General features: G+C 42.4%; 1 protein-coding gene across 1 annotated transcript in view; it reads left to right on the top strand.

The window, feature by feature from the left end:
- The first annotated feature begins 5,310 nt into the window (after nucleotides 1–5,310).
- ABCB7 (ATP binding cassette subfamily B member 7) overlaps nucleotides 5,311–23,481 on the top strand; it is a 39,299-nt gene continuing 21,128 nt past the window's right edge. The window contains exons 1-4 of the mRNA XM_059859729.1: nucleotides 5,311–5,486; nucleotides 11,275–11,352; nucleotides 12,810–12,896; nucleotides 17,661–17,780. Of these exons, the coding sequence (XP_059715712.1) occupies nucleotides 5,322–5,486; nucleotides 11,275–11,352; nucleotides 12,810–12,896; nucleotides 17,661–17,780 (450 nt within the window). The 5' untranslated portion in view covers nucleotides 5,311–5,321. The remainder of the gene's footprint in view (nucleotides 5,487–11,274; nucleotides 11,353–12,809; nucleotides 12,897–17,660; nucleotides 17,781–23,481) is intronic.

The following is a 23,481-nucleotide window of genomic DNA, read 5'->3' as shown; positions in this document are numbered from 1 at the left end:
AGATGTGTAGCAGTAATATGTATAAAAAAGGCTTTCTTTTCCAAAAAGTGCCCTTAAAAAATAGAAACTGATTGAGAAAAGGAAGGCAGAGACTCACCCTCTCTCCTCCTCTTCTCTTCCCAGATCCTGGTGTGCAACTCAAAAGCCAACAGTGTGCTGTGGGAAATAGCACTGAGCTTGCAAACAGTGAGTCCTTCTTACTGAGCCCAAAGCCATTCCTGAAGAAGAAATGAGCTGGAATCATGAGCTGCACACACTGAATTTCTCCTTTCCTCTCTGGCACACCTGTCAAGCCTTACAGCTTTGTCAGAAAACCATCCCAACCCACCCAATCCAGCAGTGCAGGCTGAGCCCCCGGCTGCAGACAGACTCCCCCTGCATTCCTGGCAGTTTGCATCCCCCCACTGAGCTCTGTCTCAGAGCAGCTGCAGGAGCAGAGCTGATGTTCACTCCACCCCTTCTCTTTGCCCCCATGGTCCAGACATACACAGCAGATGCTCAAGGCAGTCGCTGACCTTGACGGGAAACACAAATTTCCAGCGTGCCTGACAGAGCTGTGGAAGGACCGAAGCTGAGGAGGGTCCCAGAGGAGTTTCCAGGCTTCTCCATTCCTTGGCAGGCTCCTTGCTCCACCAAACACCCCAAAGACACCCAACCCTGCCTCACAGGGCTAAAAAGCTCCTTATTCAAGTCAGGCACTTCCAGCAGGGTCACAGCCTCTGAGGCTCCCCTGGCCCCATTAAGCTGTGCTGCTCACGGGCTCTGAGCCCCCCAAATCTGTCCCTGCCTATTCCTTCCTTTCTCCCACCTTCCTTCCAGCATCTCAACTTTCGATTGTAAATCTTCCTTTAAATTGTGCATTTCTCTTACCAGTTTCCATGGCCAAACACCTCTTTGGTGGTGCCTTCTGAGCAGGAGGGAAGGAAAGCTCCCATTTGTGCCTGGGCCAAGGCGAGCGCTCTGTGGACAGAAGGCTCTGTGTGCCCTCGTTCCCTTGGCAGGAGTAACAACCTCGGCCACTTCAGGGGAGGTGGCTGGATTAGCAGGGGACAAAGGGAAAAGAGGGAAAAAGAAAAGCAACCAGTAACAGCCAAAAAGTCTCAAGCATGGCCTGGTGTATTTGCAGTGAGCCAGAGCACAGGTTGGAACAAAACCTGGAGAAGGCAGAGGGATCAGGACATCACAGAGTCACAAACTGCTGTGGATTCACTGCAGGCTTGATCTTCTCACAGGCAGTAAATCCATGGCCTGGGCAAGGCTGGCAGCCTCTGCTCTGTGCTGGGCTGACGTGCCCCATTCAGTTGTTTCTTGATCACTTCAAGGGATGGTAACTCCACCACTGTCCTGAGGGACTCCTTCCAATGCCTAACCCCATTTTCAGTGAAAACAAATGGACATGTCATTTTTGTAACACAATCAAATACATTTTAAAATACAGCTCTTTTATGCTACTTATTTAATTGGCTGTGAGATATAATTCACACTGCATTTCCAATGTGTGTGCAGCTGCTCAGTTCTTAAATGCAGGGTCTAAGGATTAATAGTTCATATTTTTCTAGAAATAAGTGCAACAGTTGCTGTCTCCAAAAGAGCACTGTGCCTTTCAGCATGCTTTCTACTTGCCAAAATTATTTTACACCTCTGAAAAAGGGCTTCTATCTGCCCTTAACCTTGTCCTCTTTTTCTATTGTTATTTTCTTTGCATTACTTTGTTCTCATTAATTTTCCCTCTTGCTTCCTATAATTCCTTGAAGCATTCCCCTCTTTGTGTTCATACCCTTCCAATACCATTGATTCTAAAAGATGTTTGAATATTGATGCTTTTCTTTTTCCTCTAGCCTGACTCCTGAATTGATTTGGATTCCCATAGCCCTGGGGAACTTTCTTTTAGGCTGATCCCTGTCACAGCTGGAACTGTCAATGTTACCATACAGAACAGAGGTTTCAGCCTCCCTTTGGCATACTGATTATCTGTGTTGATTCTTTCCATTTTACAGGAATGTTATTAATTATAAATCTTACTTCTAGAAGATATAAGTACTTATTGCTAGAAGTTAAATTCATTACAGTGCTAGAATCATATTAAGCACCTTTCATGAGAAAGAAGCTAAGAACTTCAAGAAACTGTAAATAAAATATTATTTCACCTCTGCAACATGGGTGTTGTATTTGTATTGCTGAGCTGCTTCTGTAAACTTTTCTAGCCAAAAAACTAACATGTTCTCATTTAGTACACTGACCTTGGTCTTGAGCCCTGGTTGGTTGTCTACACTGCTCCTGGAAAAAGGCCAGAATAAATATCTTTTAGGATTCTATTCACAAATCTCCTTTGTGGTGAGTTATTTCCATTACTGGAGCTTCTATTTCTTCAACTGAGCTGCTTCTGACATCTTTCCAGAGTGCCAGCTCTGGAGCAGGCATTGATTTGTCTGTCTCCAAGGAGATCCTCTGCTTCCACAGCTAAATCTGCAGAGAAATAGATATTTATTTTGTGGTGAGCTACTTTAAACAGTGTAAGTTCATAAAACTCCTCTGTTGGCTTTCTGTGTCTCTATCATGAGCTCTGTTCTCCTGGTTCAGTCACTCTGGGATCGAGGTTGTTACTTCTACAGGAATGTGGGCTCTTTTCACCCTGATTGTCTCTCTGGCTTTGAGCAGTGCCTTGTGCAGGTATCAGTAATCTGGGGTCACATTAATAAAGTGGTATCAAAAGTAGAAAGAGAAGATCAGAACTGGAAATGAGACTGAAATATTAGCAGGAGGAAGTAAAGCCAGTAGTGTGGGGGAGTTATTAAAGAAGAAAGAACAGCTAAAGTAAAATTTGCAGGGAGAACACTCATATCAAATATATTACATTTGGAAAAAATAAAATGGTACATTGTTTAATAATGGCAAGGCTGAGATGATGCAGGGGTTGTGTGGTTTGACAAGAAACGTTTGCTGAGGGATTTGTAAGTCTCCGTTAGAGGCATTGGAGCTGTGAGATCCTGTGACACCACAGTGCAGGCTGTTGTTATCCCTGTGCAGGATATCCCATGTAGCATGTGTCCAAAGAGCTGGACGTGGTCAAAACACTGGACACATTTCACAGGGCTGAGAGCCTGCGCTGCATGTTGGATTGGCTCAGAAAGCACCACATGTGCACACAAACACTGTGCATGAAACCACTGAGACAGTTCATGTGAGAAAATTCCAGAAACATTTGAAATCACTCCAAAGATGCTGCCATGCTGGCCAGCCTGTCTGTCCAGGCCATCCCAGACAGAGCTGTGATTATCCCATTTTTCCTGGTCAAACTTCCATGTTTTGCAGAGCATAGGGGAGGAAGCAGATGTATGGAAGCCAGAAGCCCAGAATTCCTGTTTATCCCTCTGAAGGATGCCACGGGGCGGCACTGTTCAGACCCAGCTCTGCCAAATGCAATTATGATGAAGAATTAGATTAGTGCCAGAGAAATGTCGCCTCTGTCGTTTGAAGTGGATCCTGGTCAGGAGCAAAGTTGCGTATCAAAGTACAGACTAGAGAAATCCTGCCTCATTAAAAATCGACTTTAAGCCAATTGTCCTCTTCCTTTCTGTCTGTCTGTCTGTCTTTCTCCCCTGCAAATGAGCTTACAACTCTCCCTCAAGGCAAGAGCATCAGCAGTCAAGCTCTGGTAGCTTTGAAGAAATCTTTGTGTGATTAGAAATGGCACACAGTGTTACAGCCTTCTGACAGCTCTGCATGCCGATCACATGGGAGTATATAGGCCACTGGAAATGTAATCCATGGCATAGCTCTATCTTCCTAAGTGGGTGTTTAATTAGGAACTGTACTATTGCTGCATTATTCTGGCTCAAAGGAACTGCAGCTGAGCTGTGTGGGCTGGAGGAGGCCTCTGAGGTAGCTCAGAACTTAACCCTGGGAAGGGTGTGCAATACAGGATTAGGTCTGTATGGAGATGGATCATCCCACGAGCCATCCACATCTTCCCCTCTGGCCTGAGCTCCCTCCTGGTGCTGGAGCCAGGGCTTTTCTGCGCCCCAGGCAAGAAAACTGCCTGGGCAGCTGCTCTGTGGGGGATCCAAAATCCAGAGAGACTGTGTACCAACTCGAGCACCTCTTTCTGTCTGCAGTGATGACAGTGTCCAGCTGTATCAGGACAAAGTATGGGAGTGCTAGCAGCAGCTTGGAAGGAGCACCCTGCATGAAGTACTGACAGAGCTGCTGACCAACATGAGCCATGCTTGCAACTGTGCAGTTTGTGCTGAGGGCACCCATATTCCAAAAGTACAGTGCCTCAAAGAGAAGGCTTTTATCTGCACAATCAGACCAGAAAAGCTTCTGAGAAGGGCATGAAAGCCCTTCATTCATTCCCTCATTAATTCTGGCTTAGAAGGGCCTGGTTAATTCCCAGCTGGGCAGGAGTGTGCCTGTCCCCGTCAGGGCACCATGGCAAGACTGAGAGCAGACCCTTTCTGGGGCTGTTGTGGGACTGAGGGCAGCCCCTCTCACTGTGCTTTGGTAGGGCTGTGGGCTGCTCCTCTGGGAGGTGCCATGGTGGCACTCAGGACACTTGAGACACCACAGTGGGGCCCAGAGTCGCTCATCTCTGGGCTCCATGATGAGGCAGTAGGCAGCCCCTCCGAGAGTGCAATGGCAGGACTCAGGGCTGCTCCAGTGGTGGCGCTGAGGGCTGCTCTGCTCTGGGTGCCATGGTGGGGCTGAGGGCTGCCCTGCTCTGAGCGCCATGGTGGGGCTGAGGGCTGCTCTGCTCTGGGTGCCATGGTGGGGCTGAGGGCTGCCCCTCTTTGGAGGCCATGTTGGGGCTTAGGGCTGCCCTGCTCTGGACGCCATGGTGGGGCTGAGGGCAGCTCCTCTTTGGGTGCCATGGTGGTACTCTGGGCTGCCTCCTCACGGCACCGTGGCTCATGATACCTCCTTTCGTGGCACCATGGGGAATGAGGGCAGCTCCTCTCAGAGTGCCATGGCAGGGCTGAGGGCCGTCCCTCTCAGGGTGCCATGGTGGAGCTGAGGGCAGCCCCTTGTCAGAGTGCTATGGTGGTGCTCAAAGGTGCCCATCTTGGGCCACCATGGGGCAGCCACTCACAAAGAATGCCGGGGAAGGCCCAGGGCAGCCCCTCTCTGCCCGCCACAATGAGTCTGAGGGCAGCCCCTCTCGGGGTCCCGCCACGGAGGATCTGAGAGCAGCCGAACACAGCGGCCAGCATGACACCGCGAACCGCCTTCCCCTCAGGGCGGCCAGACCCGCCCCACCCCGCCCCGCCCCTCCCGCGGGTCCGCCGCCGTCCCACAATCCCCTGCGCCCCGGCCCTCGCAAGATGGCGGTGCTGGGGGCACCGCGGGGCCTGGCGGCCGCAGCCTCCCGCAAGCGGCGGCTGCTGCTCGCCCTGGCCCTGCTGCGCCCGCCGCCCGCCGCTGCCGTCGCTTGCTTCGCTGGAGGAGCAATGGGGAGCGGACGGCGAGGCGCCCCGGGAAGAGTACAGGTGTGTGGGGGCGCCGGGGCGGGCGGTGAGGGGCTGAGCGGGCGCTGGGGGCTGAGGGGGCTGAGGGGTGGGCGGTGAGGGGCTGAGGGAGCCCCGGTGCCCGCACTGCTGTTCCGCCGGCTCTGCGAGCACCGCCCGGTTCGTCCTTGCCTGGCCGGTAGCGGCGCCCGCCGGGCCGGTGTCGGTGCCCGCCGCGCGGGGGGCCGGGGCTCCCGGAGGCCGCGACCCGCGGGGACACTCGTGCGGAGCGGCCGCGGGTGTCGTGGGCTCTCTTTGGGGACAAGCATTAAAACCCTCAGTGTCCTTGGTCGGATGCTGAATGCGTGTGTAGTGACTGACGTGTGCTGACGGCTGATTCCGCCGCTACGTGCGGAAAGGCAGTTGGAGTTGGAATGCGTTCTGTCAGCTCTGGAACGCTGTAATATGCCCTAGCGAATTATTTTTTATTACAAGTAAATAATTGGGTACTTTATCTCAAAGTAAGTCCAGCTTTCAGTAATTCACGTGCATTTTTCAAAGTGGCTTAAGGAAGTGTATCCCAAAGACTGAGGGAATGAACTTTCATAAATTCAGCTTGTAATTCTGTTTGATAATAAACTTTTTTTATCCTCTCAGATTGCTGCTGTTTATGAGTAACTTTTCTTTGTCACCCGCCTTGATTAGTTTTTCCTGACAGCCAGAATTCTGTCAAGGATTACAGTCAACTTTATGGTACTAGATGAGATGAGCAGGACTGAAAGAGTAAATTTTAGAGGTTTTTATTTTGAAACTTGTGCAAGAGGCTGAGAGCTAAAGTCGATTCAGATCAAATATTTTCCCCATGTATTTGCATACATTAAAATACACCTGAATACTCAGTATTGTCTGGTGTTCCTGGAGACGTATTTCAGCTGTTAGGGAACAACAGCAATGTTATCATGGTGATGAATAGAAGTATTAATTATATTCTTGCTTTCCTTTTGAATGACTTTATTTTCATGTGAGAAATGCCAGTCCCTGCTGATCAGTTTTAATTGCCACGTGTCACTAAATGTGGATTTGCTGAACTAGAAAGTTAATACTACATCTATGGGATATATATGTGTGTGTTCATCTCTTTGGCTTTTTAAATTCTAGGCATTTTTGTGTTAGAAAGTGGTCAGTGAATGCATTTTTTAATGGTCTGGTAATGAATTTTCACTTTTGCATCAAGCTCTATTTGGCTGAAAATTAGATTTCATGAAATGCAAGAGCATTTATTTTATTATACAAAAATTCTAACAGGAGGCTCAAACCTAAGTATTCTGGACTTTTTGGTATAATGCCTTTCAGAATTTGGGGACATGTTTTTTCAGACATTTAGATAAATTTTCTGACAGAGGAAGATGTGTTTTCCTGACAGGAAGGACTTTCCAGAGGGACACACCTGCTGTGGCACAGTTACACCAGAGCTCCTCAGTGCTGGAGTAAAGCCCCAGCTGGGAGTGAACTCCACAGCCACAGTTCTGCTTTAATTGGTGTAAGTACACAAAGAGCAGAGGTTTGTGGCACCAGAGCTGGGTCAGTCAAGAGTTGTGCCTGTTGTAGCTCAAGCTGGTGAGCAGTACAGCTATAGCTTTACTCCTGAGGAAAAATGAGATTAAAGATAGGAAGAAGCTCTGGTAAAATGACTGTAAGGGCAAAGTTGTAAGCATTCTTTTTCAAAAAGTTAATTTCAAAGATTTGGCTCTCAGCCTTCTACTCTGCTTTGCATTCATGTGGTACTTGGTCTCCTGACTTCGTAGTTCCATGTCCATTGTAGGTTTTTTTTTTAAGCTTACAATTAATTGTAAGCCTAACTGTATACAATATATGTATTTTCTATGGCACTTAGTACCATGAGAGTCAAATACAGTAGAGTTGGTTGGGTGTTATTGCAATGCTGATTCAAATATTTTTTTCCCCTCACCCTTATATTTTTCAGTAGTTTTGATTAGAGTCTTGCTTTTCTGAGTACTAAGCCACATAACATTTGTATGCTGGAGAGGAAAAGATCTAAATTTATGGAGGGGAAAAACAGGTTTCAGGAGCTGAGATCAGGCCTCATTTTTTAATATTGAGATCAGCTTGAATTTCCATAACCACAGCTCCTTCAGTTCACCCTCCTGTGGTTGGAGCAGGCAGGGCTTCATCCTGTCAAAACTTGTGTTTGGAATTTAGCATCTCTGCTGAGTGGAGAACTGGCACTCTGGCTTGATAAACTTTATGAGTAACTGAATAATTGCTGTTGGGTTTTTTTCCTAGAAAACTTGTGGGGGTTTTTTGTTGTTTGTTTGTTTGGGGTTTTGTAGAAGTTTGCCTATATTCAAAATAAAAGCTATGACAAATTCTGTTTAGTGTAAATGTGTAAATTAAATGAATCTATAAATTAATTAAATTAGCTAAATGGAAAGAAAATAGCTTTTGACTGGAAGGGTCAAACAGCAACACTTTAACTAAGGATAATTATTTTGCTAGGAATCTTTACAAGCAGAGAAATACATTGAGAAGTTTCTTTCAGGGAGAACTTTGGCAGTTGTAGAGAGCAGGGCTGTGTAAATTATTGTAACTGTAACAGTACAAAATAGAGGCTTTTTCCTTCCATTATCTTGCCCTTCCAGCTGCTAGTGATAAAGAGCTTGGTCTTCTGCATAACTTAATAATATCCCTTGCTCTGGCAGGGCTTGTAAGAGAAGTTTCAGGTATTTTTGTTACATTTATTTATATTTTACCTCGGTTTTTTATTTATTTCTTTTCACCTGGAGCTTGGTCTGTTCTGTAAAATGGCACTGATGTTTATTGTCCAGGCATTTCATGTGTTTGTGTGCATTGCTAAATTCTCTTCTCTGGACTCTGAAGGTGCAGGTGGACAGTCCCTGGCAGTCACCAATCCTCACTGGCAAGTACCTGCTTTGTAAGGGGCTATTTGAAATTCCCTGAATTTTCAAATCCCTTTAGAGAGGTGTTGCTGCTGAGCAGAGCAGCAATCCCATATTGTCTGCCTATAAAAATGGACATCTAAAACTGCTGTGAGCAAGGATGCTCCATCCCTGGAAGTGTTCAAGGCCAGGTTGGATGGGCTTGGAGCAGCCTGGTGTCCTGGAAGGTGTCCTTGCCCATGGCAGAGGGTGACACTGGATGAGCTTTAAGGTCCCTTCCTTTGCTCTGTACACAGCCATCATCCATCCAAGTGCCCAGAGCAATTGCACATTGGCCACTGGTAAATGTAGCTCCAATTAAGTTTGTATTGTTAATCTGGTGACAGTTTAGCCTGTCTTTATACCAGAATATTTCCACCTTTTTCTCTCATTTTCCTCCACCTTTCCTATGCATTGTTTCTTTTCTTGCCTTGTAAACTCAGCAGGATTAACTGTGGAACTTAAATGCTGCAGAGGAACTTGAATTCCACCTTCAGTTATCTTTTCTGCTACAGTTAGTTTAAAAAATCCCCATGAGATGCATGCAGCATGTCTGGAACACAACGTATCATATTCCAGAGAGAAGCTTCTAAGTGTGGGTTTGACCTTGCACAAATGTGTTTAATCCCTGTTGTTTGTTTGCATTTGTAGTATTTAAACTACTACCCACAGTCATGACACTTTAACAACATGACTTTTATGTGCAATCAGTACTAGACATCTGTTTCATCCTTTAGAGTTTATAGAATCATATCCAAAAATACATTAAAAGAACATAATGGTGCACAGTCAGGCATTCAGGAGTTAGGAAATGCCAGAATTCGAGTTCCCTCCATTATTTCTTAAATTCTGAAATAAGCAGGACCTGCTCCTGGTTCTTTAAAGCAATAACCTGCTTCTTTTATGTGTTGGGATTAGATTAAAGGATGGCTTTTCTTTGTAGTCTTAAGGCTCTTGGGAGCCCTGGTGAGGGAGAGTGGAGTCCTCAGTCTTCCTGCAGGAAGTGTGGAGAGTGGTGAGGAAAGCTGCAGCCCCTCTCATTTGGGCAGTGTTGCTGTCTGTACTGTGATGGTCAGAGGAATTACCAGTGAAGGAAGTTTAACCTTGTTTAACTCTTTGTTTCTCTGCTCAGATTTGTTTTTAGCAGGAGCTTGAGGGAGGATTGAAACCTCCAGTCTTGCAGGCTCAAGACTGAAAATAAGAACAGGTTTTTCTGTGTATCTTGTGCCAGACCTTTAATGTTTTTGCTGACTTAACCCCATGACAGTTCATAGCTTCTTCATAAGAAATCAGGCTGTTTATCTAATGCAGTAATTGAGACCAAATCTGCTGCTGTTTCAGTAGAAGTTGTTTCTGTGATGTCTTTTGCTTCATATTTCAGTCAAAAGTGAACCCTGAGAATTTTGAGGTCAAAAGAGATGGATTTTTAGTAAAACATTTCTATGATGTCCTGTACACTCCAGAAAACAGTAATTAGCTGCTTTCCAATACTGCTGAAGCATATTTTTTCCATTATATTTTCTGTTCATGGTGCTGTCAACATTCCTGTGGAAAATGTCTTGCTCTGGATGGAATCCTCTGTGCTGACACAAAGCTGTTGAGTTAGGAGTGCATGTCCAGGGATGTGCTTTAGAAATGCAACTGCTTTGTTTCACCCAGGTCTTGGAAGTATCAGGATGGTTCACCCAGGCCAGTTAGCCCTACTAAATGCAAAATGTATCATTATGATATTCACTCTTTCTCTGTATATAATGTCATATAATAGAAATATTTGGAATAGCAGGTCCATGTGATAACTTGTGGAGAAATGGTTTTAATTTTCTTTGAAATTACTCATAAAATTATTACTTGAGACGTGTGTCTTAGGAAGAAAAGGATGTTTAAGGCAAAGTTTGAAATATATGATGGTGCTGCTGTTTGTCAAGGTTAAAATGACCTTTTTTTTATTATCAAGTTCCTTTTTTTTCTTTTTTTTCTGTTTTTCCTTTGTCATGGGCTGGTGAGCAGCTCTTTGGCTCTTTTCTCTTGGTGTGATTGTTATATGGAGTGAGGGGTATGGTTAATTCTGTAACAGAGCAGAGAAAGATGGAATACTGAGTGTCAGAGCTGATGTGGCACCCTCAGTGCTGACCAGGAGAGCTCCCTGTGTTTTGCCACGGGGAAGCACTGCCAGCCAGTCCTTCTGAGGAAAACAAAGGCTCCTTTTAAACTATTTTGGCCCTTTAAAACATAAAAATATGGAATGCTCTGCCAGGTAACGTGTGGAGCGTGGTGCAGTTGGTGCCAGCTGTGTATTGCAGGATCTGTGAATATTGCATCTATTGTGTCCTGATAACCAAGAACTGCCAGCCCTGCTCCACTTCCTCATAGTGCCAGTGCTTGCCAGGCAAAAGCTGTAGCTTGGATTTGCCTTCTGGAGACAAGCATGGCATGAGCTGAGCTAAGAGGAATTGGGAATGGCAGAACCCATAAGCATAGAAGTAACATTTCTTAATGAAAAACAGGACCAAATTCTGTTTGAAAGAATTCAGAAGACAACCTGGGAGAAAATTAAAATGAGAGGAAAGGGAAAGCTGAGCTTTTGTTGTACAGAAGAAACAAAGTCTGATGAGAGTGGGGATTCAGGGAAGGGAAATTCAGTTCATTGTCACTGAGCATTTCTGATGTGTGAATGTAATTTATTTTACAGCTGCTCCCCACCAATTTTCTTTTTCTTTGGTCAGTTGTTAAAAAACAAAGCCATCTGCCTTCTTTTCATGTTATGCTTGTTTACATAAACTAGATGAATATTCTCTGAATGTGAAGTGCATGTTCTGCATGACTGTGTTTTCATTTCTCTTTTTTTTCTTTTTTCCTCCTGTTTTATTCTGTAGATTCCACCAATCTGCAGGCAAGGATCATGGCACAGTCTGGGGGGGAATTATTCAAGACCATTATTGGAGCATTCAGAGGTGGGTATAAATTGTTGTTCTTCCAACTTGCAGGTCATGAGAAACTTAAGCCTTTTGGAGCATCTTTCAGTTTAGACTGCTGTTACTTTTATTTTTTTTTATTTACAGTTCTGAAGTTAAATGGCAACTCATGTTTCTGCCCCTAGAAGTCTTTTTGAATCTCTGCAAACTGATTGTGACACAATAACTTCAAAAAAGAGGTCTTAAAAGTGTGGGGTTTTGTGGTGATATTTAGATTCATTTATTAAGCACAGAAAATACCCTGTGAGTTTCCTTCAATATGTAGGGCTTTATTCCTTCAAAATTCTGCTTAGGTTGTAGAATATTCTCATCACTGAGTGCCAGGATGTCAGGCTCTTACTCCTGTGAGGTCTGCTTCCCTTAAAACCAGTGCAGACACAGGGAAGAGGCAATTATTCCTGTTTGTGGAAGAACTGACACTTTTTTGGGTAACACACTTGTTTGAATGAAGCTGAGAAATGTGTTTGTCTTGCCTTTTTTTTGCTTTTAAAATAATAACCACTCATAACTGACTTAAGTACCTAAAATTTTTTGGGGGTCATTATGACTTCAAAGCATGAAATCTACTTAGGTTGGCTTTTTTTTTGATGCTTTACTTTAAAATGTGAAAAGTGACATTTTGATTTGGGAAATCCTGGGGTCTGCTATCAACCAACATACATAAAATAAGATTGCTAATGAGTTTTTGCATAACTTGAACCTAGAAATTGTCAACATGTAGCAAATCTTTTAAACAAAAAGCAGATTCTTTTTTGAAAAGCTTTAACAGGTCCATTGTTTGTGGCAGGCACTCTGAACTTGGAAAAATGCCTGGTGGTAGTGAGTTGTTATTTTTCAGTACATCTACATGCATAAATAAATTCAGAAATTTTCTCCAAGGTATCTTGGCTACATGCTAAGAGAAGTGAGCATTTGTTTTTAACAAGCAGGTTCTTTTCCAAACTGCCCCTGTAGGCAGGGGCAGGACCTCTGGAATGGGATAACATGTTCCCATCCCATCCTGGGAGGAAAGACAAGTGTGAAGCAGATTTATCTATTTCTTTTGCCCTCAAGTAAAGTTCCTCTTACATACATGGAGAGAGTATTATTGCTTAAATGTGTTCCACTTTACATATTAATGTGCCTGAGTATGGTTATCCTCCAAAACCTCAAGGTTCTTCTGTGTTCAGTTCATTTTCAATATTTAAGGATCTGTTATCTTTCCCTGCTGGCTGCTTGGAACATGCTCTTTGCTGCTAGGATTATTATATCCCTTTTTTATTATTGTTTTCTTAAGCAGGGCAAGGTTTTTAGAGGGAGGTGAGATCTTTTATTAAAACAAGTTTAAACTGTTTGACAATGAGGGAGGTAAAACAAGCCAGTAGTTCTTCTTTCTGCTGGCTTTTATGTACCTGTTTCCTGAGGTTCTTGCAAATTGACTTTTCATTTTCAAACAGATCTTGCCCAGGTGGCAGCTGATGGAGAAGAGGATGTGTTGGCATGGCCATGCTGGTGGAGGGCTTCACACAGATCCAAAGGAAGGGGTAAAACTTGCTCAATTATTATTGCTTTTTAAATAAAAAATGCTATCAGCTTCCCAGAAAAACCTAAACCTAAAAACTGAACACCTCAAACAGCAATTTGTCCAAAATTCTCTTGGTATAAATATTGTAGTAGATACTATGAAAGTGTCAATGTAGACTTGCTAGCTCTTAAATCACCAAATGTTTGTGATAATGGTGTTGAAGGGCTTTATTTATTTTTTAAAAATACCATTTTACTGTTACACCCTCCCTTGAAATTGCCCTGGATTAGATTCTTTTGATGGAAAATGTTTTCTTGTCATTCACTAGTCTGTTCTTGTTTGTGACTGATATTTGCCTGTGACTTGGCAGACAGGATAGTGGAAATCAGCTCATGGGTTATTGCATCAGTTGGTAAAATCTCACTTGAAAAGGGAGGGGAGAGAAGCAATTAAACTGTGTGTATTTTTACTTGGAATTAATGGTAATACTTCTGGTATATTTTGACTGTATTTCTATTCAGGGAGCACATTAAAGTAATGATGATGGTATGTGAGGAGAAGCAGGATCTTTTATTAGACCAAATGATTACAATCAGAAAATGAGGCAAACTTTTGGTTAAAACAGGACAGTATCAACTGTGTGATTCAAATTGCCAAATCAAAGCTCTTGAGTGTATAGAACTTCCATCTTCTCATTTCCTGGGCACACTTATTTCTGATGCTTTGTGTATTTGCAGAATCATCCTGTGTGAATGGTTATAACTTGTTCAAGCCTGGGTGGAATCTTCCCTAAAATTAATGAAGACCCCATTGATGACAAACTGAATTTTCAGTTTCAGAATCCAGGTCTTCCAGGGCTGCTCTGCTGGTTTAACTGTTCTGAGGACGTCTCTCCTACAGCCTCAGTTGTAAAGAAATTGAAGAGTTCAGTTTAGGATTTTCTTTCAAGTTTTCATCTGAGAGTTGTCCCTTCATTGAATCCAGACCTGTTTGTGCTACAGGCAGGAGTCAGGAGTGGTGTATGTTTTATAGTGAAAGGGAATTTCATAACCTGAGGTGTAGCCAGCTTGTTTTAGTAAACATCTGTGATCTTTTCTGCGTGAGGCACAGGGGGGAAACAAAATAATTGGCTGTCTCTAGTCATAGGTACCAGGGCTCTGCATGTAATGTTAACTTCAGACTCATTTTAAGACCCTCCTTGCAACAGGTGTAAGCTCTTTTCAGAGATTTCCTGGGCAAAACAGACTTCAAACCTAACTGAGTCTCCTTCTCTGTTTCACATATTTAAATTCCAGGTTTTCTCTGGTCAGAAAGGAAATGGAAGGTTCTGTTTACCACAACACAAATAACCTTAAGGGGTGTGGGATGTTCCTTAACACAAAAACTCACTAGCAATATGTTATCAAAAAAATTTGATGCCAGATGATATTATTTTAATTTGCTGGCAGTGTAAAATTCCATTGGCATTCTCCCTTCAGCCTCTACTTGCAGCTATTCCTGTATAAATCAATCTCTTAACTTCTTTATTCCAATAAAGGCAGCTGAAACGTGGTTAATACAGGACATGGTCAGATAAGGCTGTTGTCTAACCAAACAAATACCAGCTGTCCAGGAGAAAGCAGCAAGGTCCAGCTGTGGAAGAGGTGAAAGGTGTGAGGAGTGGAAAAAACTGGGGTAATGTTGGGTTTGCCAGGAATTTCTCAGCAAAACTGAAGGGGAGGAAATGCTCTGCTGCTCCAGGTGCAGTTCCTGTATCTCATGTGTCCTTGCACTTGTATCAGTGGGTAAAAATACTGGCACCCCATTTACTACATTTTTTTCCCCTAGGATTATACTTTAGGAGAGCTGCAGGTGAGATATCTGTCAGCTCTATTGCACCTTTCCCTGTTCCAGATTTTTTGTGACAAACCAGGCTGTTTATTCTGGCTTTGGGAGTGACATTTTAAATTGCCCTTTTTACAGCAGCTTCTGCAGGTACAGAACTGAACCCTAAGGATGAGCACAGAGCACTCATGTGCCCTTCCTTAGAGTACAGTGTACCCTAAGGAAGGACACATTACCTTCATCTCACCTGCAACTGCTAAAGAAACTTAGACTTTTTAAAATTCCAAGATAACTTTTACAGCAGTGGCTGCTCTGCTGAGTACTGAGATCAGAACTGATCTTTACCAGCTTTGGGGGATTTTTTGGTGCTGGTTGGGAGAATAACCTTGTGCAAGGGGAGAAACTTGTGCTGGTACAATAAAAGGGATGATAGAGCTCCCTGAGGGAGCACCCAGGGAGCCAGAATTGTGTCTTTCTCTCTTCATCAGCAGTGACAGCTTAAATTCAAGTCAAGCTACCACTTTCTTGTATTCCACTTCTGACAGCTCATCATCCTGGCACAGGCTTTATCCACCAAGTGGCAGGGTCAGCCCAGTGAATGCCTTGCAGTGCTCAATAACCATGGAGATGATGAAGAGGAGTTATGGCTTTCTTTTTTTCCCCCCCTCTTTAGGTATTTTAAAAGGTCCAGAACCTGGATGGGATGGGTAGAAGGGGCAGGAAGTTGGTCAGTGGTCATTCTTTTGCAAATAACCTTCAGTATTGCACAGAGTGTTTTAAAACCATGCTGCCATTCAAAAAGAGGAAAAGGCTTTCCCTCTTTGCTCCCTGCTGTATTAGATTTATAATATTTTTCCTTCCATTCCTTGCATTTCTGTAGAAATAGACCTGTAAAGAAAATGCAAAATATTACTACCATTTAAAAGGAGGTAAAATAAATTAATCTCTTAACCTTTTTATGTACCTCAGAGAATCAAAAAAAGGGCCTGAGTCCATTGAACAGATTGCTCATTTTAATTCTTAATGTTGCCACTTGCATATTTAAACAATTTTTACCTCATGTTTCTGTACAACAGTAACATTTATTTCATGGTAAACTTTGATGTAATATGTGTGCATTTTGCATCCTTTGATATTTCTTCTTGTTCCTTTGCAAGGCCTTTGGCAAGTGAGTGGCTGCCTCCTGACTTTCTTCTAAATGGATTTGCTTCTGTCACCCTTCAGAGCCATGAAAAAAGGAAATAGATTCCTTGTTTGCAGCCAATATATTTTGTTCCTTTTAATAGGTTTTCTGTGCAAAGTCTGCCTAGCCAATAGCTACATATAATTAGAACTGCTCTGATTGCACTTTTGTATCTTTTGTGGTAATGTGGTACCAATTTTTTTTAACTTCCTTTTAACCTGTAAGTGGTGATCAAAGATATTTTCCACATGTTTGAACTACTTTTTATGCATGTCCTTGGCTCAAATGGAAAGATTCATGTGTATGCTGCAGCAGATATCTCCATCTTTTAAGTGGGTAGGACACAACAGAGGCACTTTTGCATCCTCTCTCCACTGACAAATCTTCCATATACCCATTTTTTAAAAGTACTTTGAAATGTGCTTATCCTGTGTAACGTTCCAGTACATTTGCAGTGACATTTGGTGACAAAATGCCTTGGTTTTGCTTGAAGCTGTGACTAGAAAAACTGAGATGCATTTCCTGGTGCTTTTAAAAGCTTACCTTTATAGGATTGGCTTCCCTGGTTGCCTCAGCAATTTTACCTTTTAACAGACCTCTCCTTTCTTGCTTATTCACCCCAGACCTTAACAGAGAGTTTCTTTTCTAATTTGGTTGATCCTCAAACAAATCTTACTGTTATAATACTCCCCCTTCTTACTGACTTTTGTCACAAGAGTCATCTTTGAAAGGTGTGCAATAACTTTTGTTTCCCTCCCTCCTCCCCACTACAAAATATTGCCTGAAATGGGGAGATTAGCTGCCCTTGCTGCCCTCCTTTCTCTCCTAGATAAGCCTCGTGTCTTTCAGGTTAACCCCAGCGTAGCCAGCACAGAAAAATGAGTTCTTGATACTTGTGCTCTGTGTTGCTGCACATCCTCTTGTTCTCAATTAGGAAGCGTGGTTTAGGCTGCTGATAATTTAGCTTGGGAGTTCAGTGGGATTATCAGAAGTGTCAGTGATAAACATCTGTCCATCTGGGAAATAACCTGCATTGCTGCAAAAAAATACAGCAAGCAAACCCAACAACAGAAAAATAATCCCAAAGCAAAACTTAAAATAAACCCAAACAGAAAAAGTAATGTTTTTCAACTGTCTTGTTAAAATGGATTGTGCTCTTACTTAGAGCAAAATTTGAGATTTGGAGGAGAACCTATTTTAAGAATTCAGCTAAAATCGATAGCATCAGTTAAGCCAACACGTGGCCATGTACATCTTCTGCCTTGTGAAGCCTGATTATCCAGTGTCAGGGAATGTTCTCCAAACTGTCTGTTTATTGTGGACCCTTAAGGCTTCCTTCTTGCCTTAGTTATTTTGTTAATTTGTTAATTTTTTTGCATTTCTCTCCTGCTATTTTAAAACATCTTCCAAAAAAAGAAGTAGCAAGCCCTTGAATTTTGTACAGCAATCTTGAGGAGATAAAAAGAAGGGTCAGTTAGTTTGTTCTGTGAAGTATTTAAAGATGGGGAATTGTGGCTTTCTCTGTTTCAGTTGCAGCCAGCCATGCTTGCACTCTGGAAAACGTGGAACATTTTAATGGCATGTCATGGATATAAACCTAAAAACTTCCACCTTGAAATATTCATAGGCAGTCCAAGTCTCAGGCATTGTCAAGTGTCTGTTTCCTACCAAATAAAATACAGAAGTGATCCAAATGTATGAAATTCGTTCTTATGTATAGTTACTTTAGTTCCCAAGTCTCTTTGTAAGGCAGTGCCTTTGTTTGTCCTTCCCCAGCTGAAGGAGATCGATGCCAAGAAGATCATCCGGGCCATGCTGTCCTACGTGTGGCCCAAGGACCGGCCCGACCTGCGCGCCAGGGTCGCCCTCTCCCTGGGCTTCCTGGCCAGTGCCAAGGTAAGAGCAGATACTTGCTGTACTCTCACAGTTGCTGCTCCTCTGTGCCAGGAATCATTTTCTTTTCTGGTATTTAAAGGCTGTTATGCTATTAAGATGTCTGGGTTTTTCGCAGGAACATATATGAGAAATGATAGATTGGATTTCAGAACAGGGTACATCTGCAGGGAATACCCATGTGCATGTTTAGAGAGGTGATGATGGCAATTGGAATTTTTATTTCCCTTGATCTCATTAGTTTAGCCCAGGATTTTCCATTTCTGGTTAATTATTTACCTCAGAAATTATAGGAAATGGGAGTTAAAGGCTGTTCTTCTCTCCTTGTGTGGTGCTGTCAGACAGGATTTCTTCAAGGCTCTGTGCCCATTCTCAACCCTGAACTTGATCAATGTGGTGGTGCCTATTCACAGGTCTTGCTGTGCTGTGCAAAGGGGATTTAAGCTCCAGTCTGTTGATATTTCTCTGTGAGACAACAGAGGAATTCATTGTTTTGGGGACTCCTCTGGTGTCCTAATATGAGAGAAGCTCTGTAACCTTTTGTATTTAACAGCTCTGCTTTCATTCAAATGATTTTCATGTAGTCTTTGATTATGAAGTGGAAGATTGCTCTTATTTCATTATGTGAAAGGATCTTCTGTATTCTTACCTGCAACAACATTAGTGTTTATTTTTTCTTTCAAAGAATTTGGAATGCAAAAGTGTTCTGCAGATTAAAAGGGGATATAATTCAAATTCTGTACAAACCTGGTAGAAATAGTTCAGAAGAGCAAATGTTAGCTTCCTTTTGCTTTAAATTAAAAAAAAAAGAAATATTTGATTGCAAAATACTGGGAGGAAGTTTTGTGAATTCCATTGAGACATACAGCTCAGCTGGGTTGCTTTTAAGTACAGCAATTTTAACCAAACATAAAGCTAATATTAGCACTCATCACCATTGCCATGTTATGAGAAGAGAGAGGAGACAAATTTCAGCTCTGTAGGTGTTAAAAGAGGAGTGCTTGGGAGAGAAATGTGCTCAGTTCTGTGAGCTGAAGCTGGTCTACAGTGCTTTCTCAAGAGGTTTTGTCTCTCAGGTACTTGTGGGTACTGTCTCCAGCAGATACTTGGGTTGTGCTGCTGTTCAGGATGTTGCTGATAATGCAGGTGATGACATGGCTGGACTGTGCAAGTGAGCTTCCCCCCTTTATGTGTGCCTCGGCAAAACACACAGCAATGCTTTCCACTGCATTTTAAAACTCTGGGGGAAACTCTGCTCAAAATGCAGATGCCTTGAGGTTTTGTGATGTGGATCTACCAGGTGGAAATGAAAATTATTCTCACTTCCTTTTTAAAGACTTTTATTAGTAATGTTAATGATAATCTGAAGGCAATTTAAAAATGTTTGAAGTATTTTTTCCTGTTCTTTTCCCCCTTCCCTATTCTCTAACTTGTAGTGTTATATGGATATGATGGAGGATGTGAAGCCAGCCTCTAATCCTGCATGTGGCAGCACTGTACCTTGCCTTTAAGAAGTCTTATTAATGTTTCAAGCAGCTTTTTGGGGTGTTAAGAAAACAAAATTGATGACCAGGATACCTTGACTCTTGCAAATAGCTCTGTATTTGGTGTAAAAAAGAGCTATTATATTTCTACTGTGAGAGAGAGATGTTTCCCCCAGCAGAAAATCATTGATCTGCTGTTTGGGGAAGTAACTGGTGTTTGGATCTCTTAAGTTTCCCACTTATTATTTGTACAAGGCAGCCCAGAAGCCCTGATGTCCAGAGCAGACTCTCAGAAGAAAAGCAGAAAACCTGTTGAGCTTTGCCCAGGTTTTAGGAGATGCTTGTTAAAGCAGAAGTGTTTTGTGAGAATGTTTGTTTGGGCAAACAAGGATTTCATTGGGAAAACACACAGCAAGCTCTCTATGGAAAAGAAATACCATAACTGGCAGGGGTGAAAAATTTTATGGATGTCTTCTAGCTGTTCTTTGTCATTACAATGCTGTGTTGGATAACTTCAAATTAAGGGGCTACTCCTCATCTTAGGAGCTGTGCTCACTCTTCCTTTGTGGGAAGAGCTTTTTTTGAATTGTTTCATACTTTACACATTGTAAGTGCGCGTGTGTGTCAGTGTGACACAAGTGATGTGCAATAGTTTATTCAGAGCTGTAGTGAGTCTGTCACATCTTTGAGCCCTGAACATCTGCTGCCCTTCCAGAGCACACAAAAGGTCACTTTGTCCTGGAGAAAATGCAGTACAAAGTAGTTTACCTGTATCTTTCCTGGACCATGTGTAATTGTGTGTGGTTTCCTCATTATCCCATTTGGGAGCCCTTTGTTCTGGTTGCTTGTGAGGTTAATTACAATGCACTCCACAGACCACACAAGCTGTTTGTTAAGGTTTTTCTGCTATATAATTGTGTCAGCACAGGAACACCAGCATGTTTTTCTCCTCACTGCAGTCCTGGCCCGATTTCTTTGTTCACTATGGAACAAAGTGAATTCTGTGTCTGAAGGATTTACATCCTTATTGTGGATTTTGTCTAAAGGCCCCTCGTTCTGAGGGGGTTTGCATAGAGAGCTGTATGGTCATGATGGCTGCTGCAAGTCACCTTCCCCCAAAAGAAACACTTCTGTAAACCCTGTGGTCAATTCCTTCTGAGTTTGACAAAAGATTTTCAGGTTTTATGAATTTACAACGTTAGGTTTCCTGTTAAAATACAGTGACTGTAAGGTGGCTTCAGTTTTATTCTGTGAAAACTCCAAGGAATCACAGAGGACAGGTAGGTTATGAAATTCTCAGCTATGGAGGAAAAAAATGTAGGGAATGTACCCCCAGTTTAATTTGGTTACTTACTCACAAAACAGCTGGAGTTCATTTCTCCTTGTGATGCTGCTTGAGAAACAATTTGTCTCTTTAAATCTTCCAGTTCAGTAAAATTCACTTTCAAAACAAAAGCCAGTTTGTGTGCAGTTACTGAAGAGCCTGCAGTTACAATCTGTCTGGACTCCTTTTGTGGGGCCCAGTTGCCTGTCATTGAACAAATTATTGTGATTTTTGGTTCCTTTTTGTCTCCACATAACTGCCAGTGATATTGTGAGCCTTCAAAGTGAGCTGTTAGGATGGCTTTTTATGACAGGATGGAGTCTGCTCCAGGGCTAGTGAGGTCCTTTCTTCCTTGCAAGATGTGTTGTATTATTATGACACACTTTAAATTTTTACCTTAAATATTTATAGCCTATCTAGATGAGTGTACATGATCTGAAGGATGCAAGAGGAAGGCAGGTGAGAGGGAGTACATAGGGAAAAGCTGTGTTTTCAGACACATAGCTCACCCTGCTCAGCTTCTGCATATCTGGATTTTCTTTTTCCATGTTTTCCCACCTTTTTTTGGCTTCTCTACTGGTGATTGTGTAGCAAATGCTTCCTTACTTTTCTGGTTTTTTCCCTTTTTCTTCTGTGGCAGAAGGAGAAAAGTGCTGAGGCTTCTGAGGAGCTGGATTAAACACATGAATATGACAAAATCACTTGTCACCTCTGTCAGCCTGCAATGGGTTTTGGCCTCCTGGTCACAGACCAGGCATGTGTTATTCATGAGCCAAAGAATTCTTTCAGACTCTCTGCATTTCTACTGACTGCTAATTCCATCAGTTTCAGAACAGGAATGGTTGGCTGAAGAGGCAGGACATAAGGGTTGAATTGCAAATTCTGCCTGCACGCAAAGATAACGATATCCAGCTGATCAGTGAAGCATGTTCCTATGATCTTGGTGTTTGAGCTCTTTCTGGGGGCTCAGATGGAGTTAGATAATTGCAATAAACCTTTAGAAATTGGTAGCTTTTTGAGGAGTTTCAGGTGAAAAGTATTTCAATTGCTTTGAATTTTTTTCCCCACTGGAAAAAGTGTAGTTCAGGTCATCATTAAATTTGAAGAAGCCATGAAGGCAGGTGCTTCTTCCCTCATCTGGAGCACATTGGGGAACTTCTTTAGCAGTCTTGCCTCCACAAGGGATGGAGATTTCTGTGTGTATCTCCACAAATGGAGTTGTTTTATGTGTATGTTTATATTGGTCCAGAGATAAATTCAGTCATCTTCATGCCAGCCTTTCTCACAGAATTATTGGCAAAGAACAGTTCACTGTGGACCAGTTTTATCTTGTTGGGGCTCAGCCTGTCATTAATTCATCATCTTTATTAAACAAAAAATGCTGGGAAGAGCAAAATGAAAGAGAAGGCTGTTTGCCTTAAATGTAGTGTAGTCCCATGGGGGAATAAAGATGATACTGCACTGTCAGCTTAAAACAGTGCAGTCATTAAAAAAATGTTTAAACTCATTTACTCATGATTCATTCTAGGGCAACCTGCTGTTAAATGTGGGCAATTGAGTTGGGATGATTTCATGGGATGCTGTATTTGCTTTCCAATAAATTCAAGCAAGGATAAGCTATTAATTCAAACCCAGAAATAGAAAATGTACAAATTCATATTGAAAGAGTCTTTTTAATGGGAATTGTTATCAAGCTTTCAGGCATTAGGCAGAGGAGGGAAGCCTGTACAGATACATTGTGTAAGACAATTGTTTTTCATGGTAGATTTTCATGGTCTACCAAGGTGTGCTTAAAGCTTTTTGTTCTGTGCCAGCAAATACAAAGAGAGAGCTGTGAATTTTTGCAGAAGGATGAAATTTTGTTTCCATTACTATGAACGTGATCTCATTGACTTAACAAATTGAGTAGGAAAGGCCTGTTTCTAATAATGGCCTCTCATCTCCTGCTATAAACTTTGTAAGATTAACTTTTAAATTACTGGAAAGCAGACTGTCTTGATTGCTAATGAAATGCAATACTGTGCTGCCTTGTTCTTATTCAAGCTCTACCCTCCAGGAGTCAGAACAACTATAACCTGAGACCAGGCTTTAAATTTCATTTAAAACTCTATTGGGAAGAATTATATTGATGTAAAAGAAGACATTTCTGCAAAATTGTAGGCTGTTACCAGTTAAATTAATTGTGAGTGGAGAACAGCAGTTTAAAGAATACATCTCTTTTCTTTAAATGGACTTTAAATATATCTGTAGTTCTATTTCAAAAACTACCTGTAGTGTAGCACAGTCTAGTGAGGAATACAATCCCTGCAGAGAGATTTGTGAGAATCTGCAGCAAATGAAGACCATCTGCATGACAATATTCTTATTTTCTCCTGAGAGGTCTCTCCCAGGAAAACCTGCACTTTGTCTTGTTGGTTGTCACTGCAACACATGTGGCAGTAGATTCATCTTTATCAAAAACAAAATGCCACCCCAAAATGGAGTTTCAGTATCTCTGAAGGCAAAGTGGAGTTGTTTGGTTATACAGGGAAGGGGAGAGGGATTTGAGATTTCCACAATTCCCATCTGTTGGAAGGGGAGCTGTGGCTGAAGGACTCTCAGGCTGCACTGGACAAGTTCCAGAGGAATGCTTGATGTAGGACCTGATCTGTCAGCTGTTTTTTCTTCTCAGCCACTAACAAACCAGCACTAACCTCACCCAGGTGCCCTCAGATCTCATGTATCTCCTCTCAGGAGTTATCTAAATTATGCTGTGTTGAGAATTTTGATGTGTTTTTTATAATGTATTTCATAGGGAACACATGGAGGAAGAGGAGAAAATTAATTCCTTCCTCATTTGCATTTAAATCTTTAGCCTAAATTACTGTCTGAAAAAACTAACAGCACAGATTTAAAA

The sequence above is a fragment of the Haemorhous mexicanus genome, chromosome 14, assembly GCF_027477595.1.
Source record: "Haemorhous mexicanus isolate bHaeMex1 chromosome 14, bHaeMex1.pri, whole genome shotgun sequence".
Classification (NCBI taxonomy): Eukaryota; Metazoa; Chordata; class Aves; order Passeriformes; family Fringillidae; genus Haemorhous; species Haemorhous mexicanus.
Note: the sequence above shows the minus strand (reverse complement) of the source record. Positions and strands in the feature narration are given on the sequence as shown.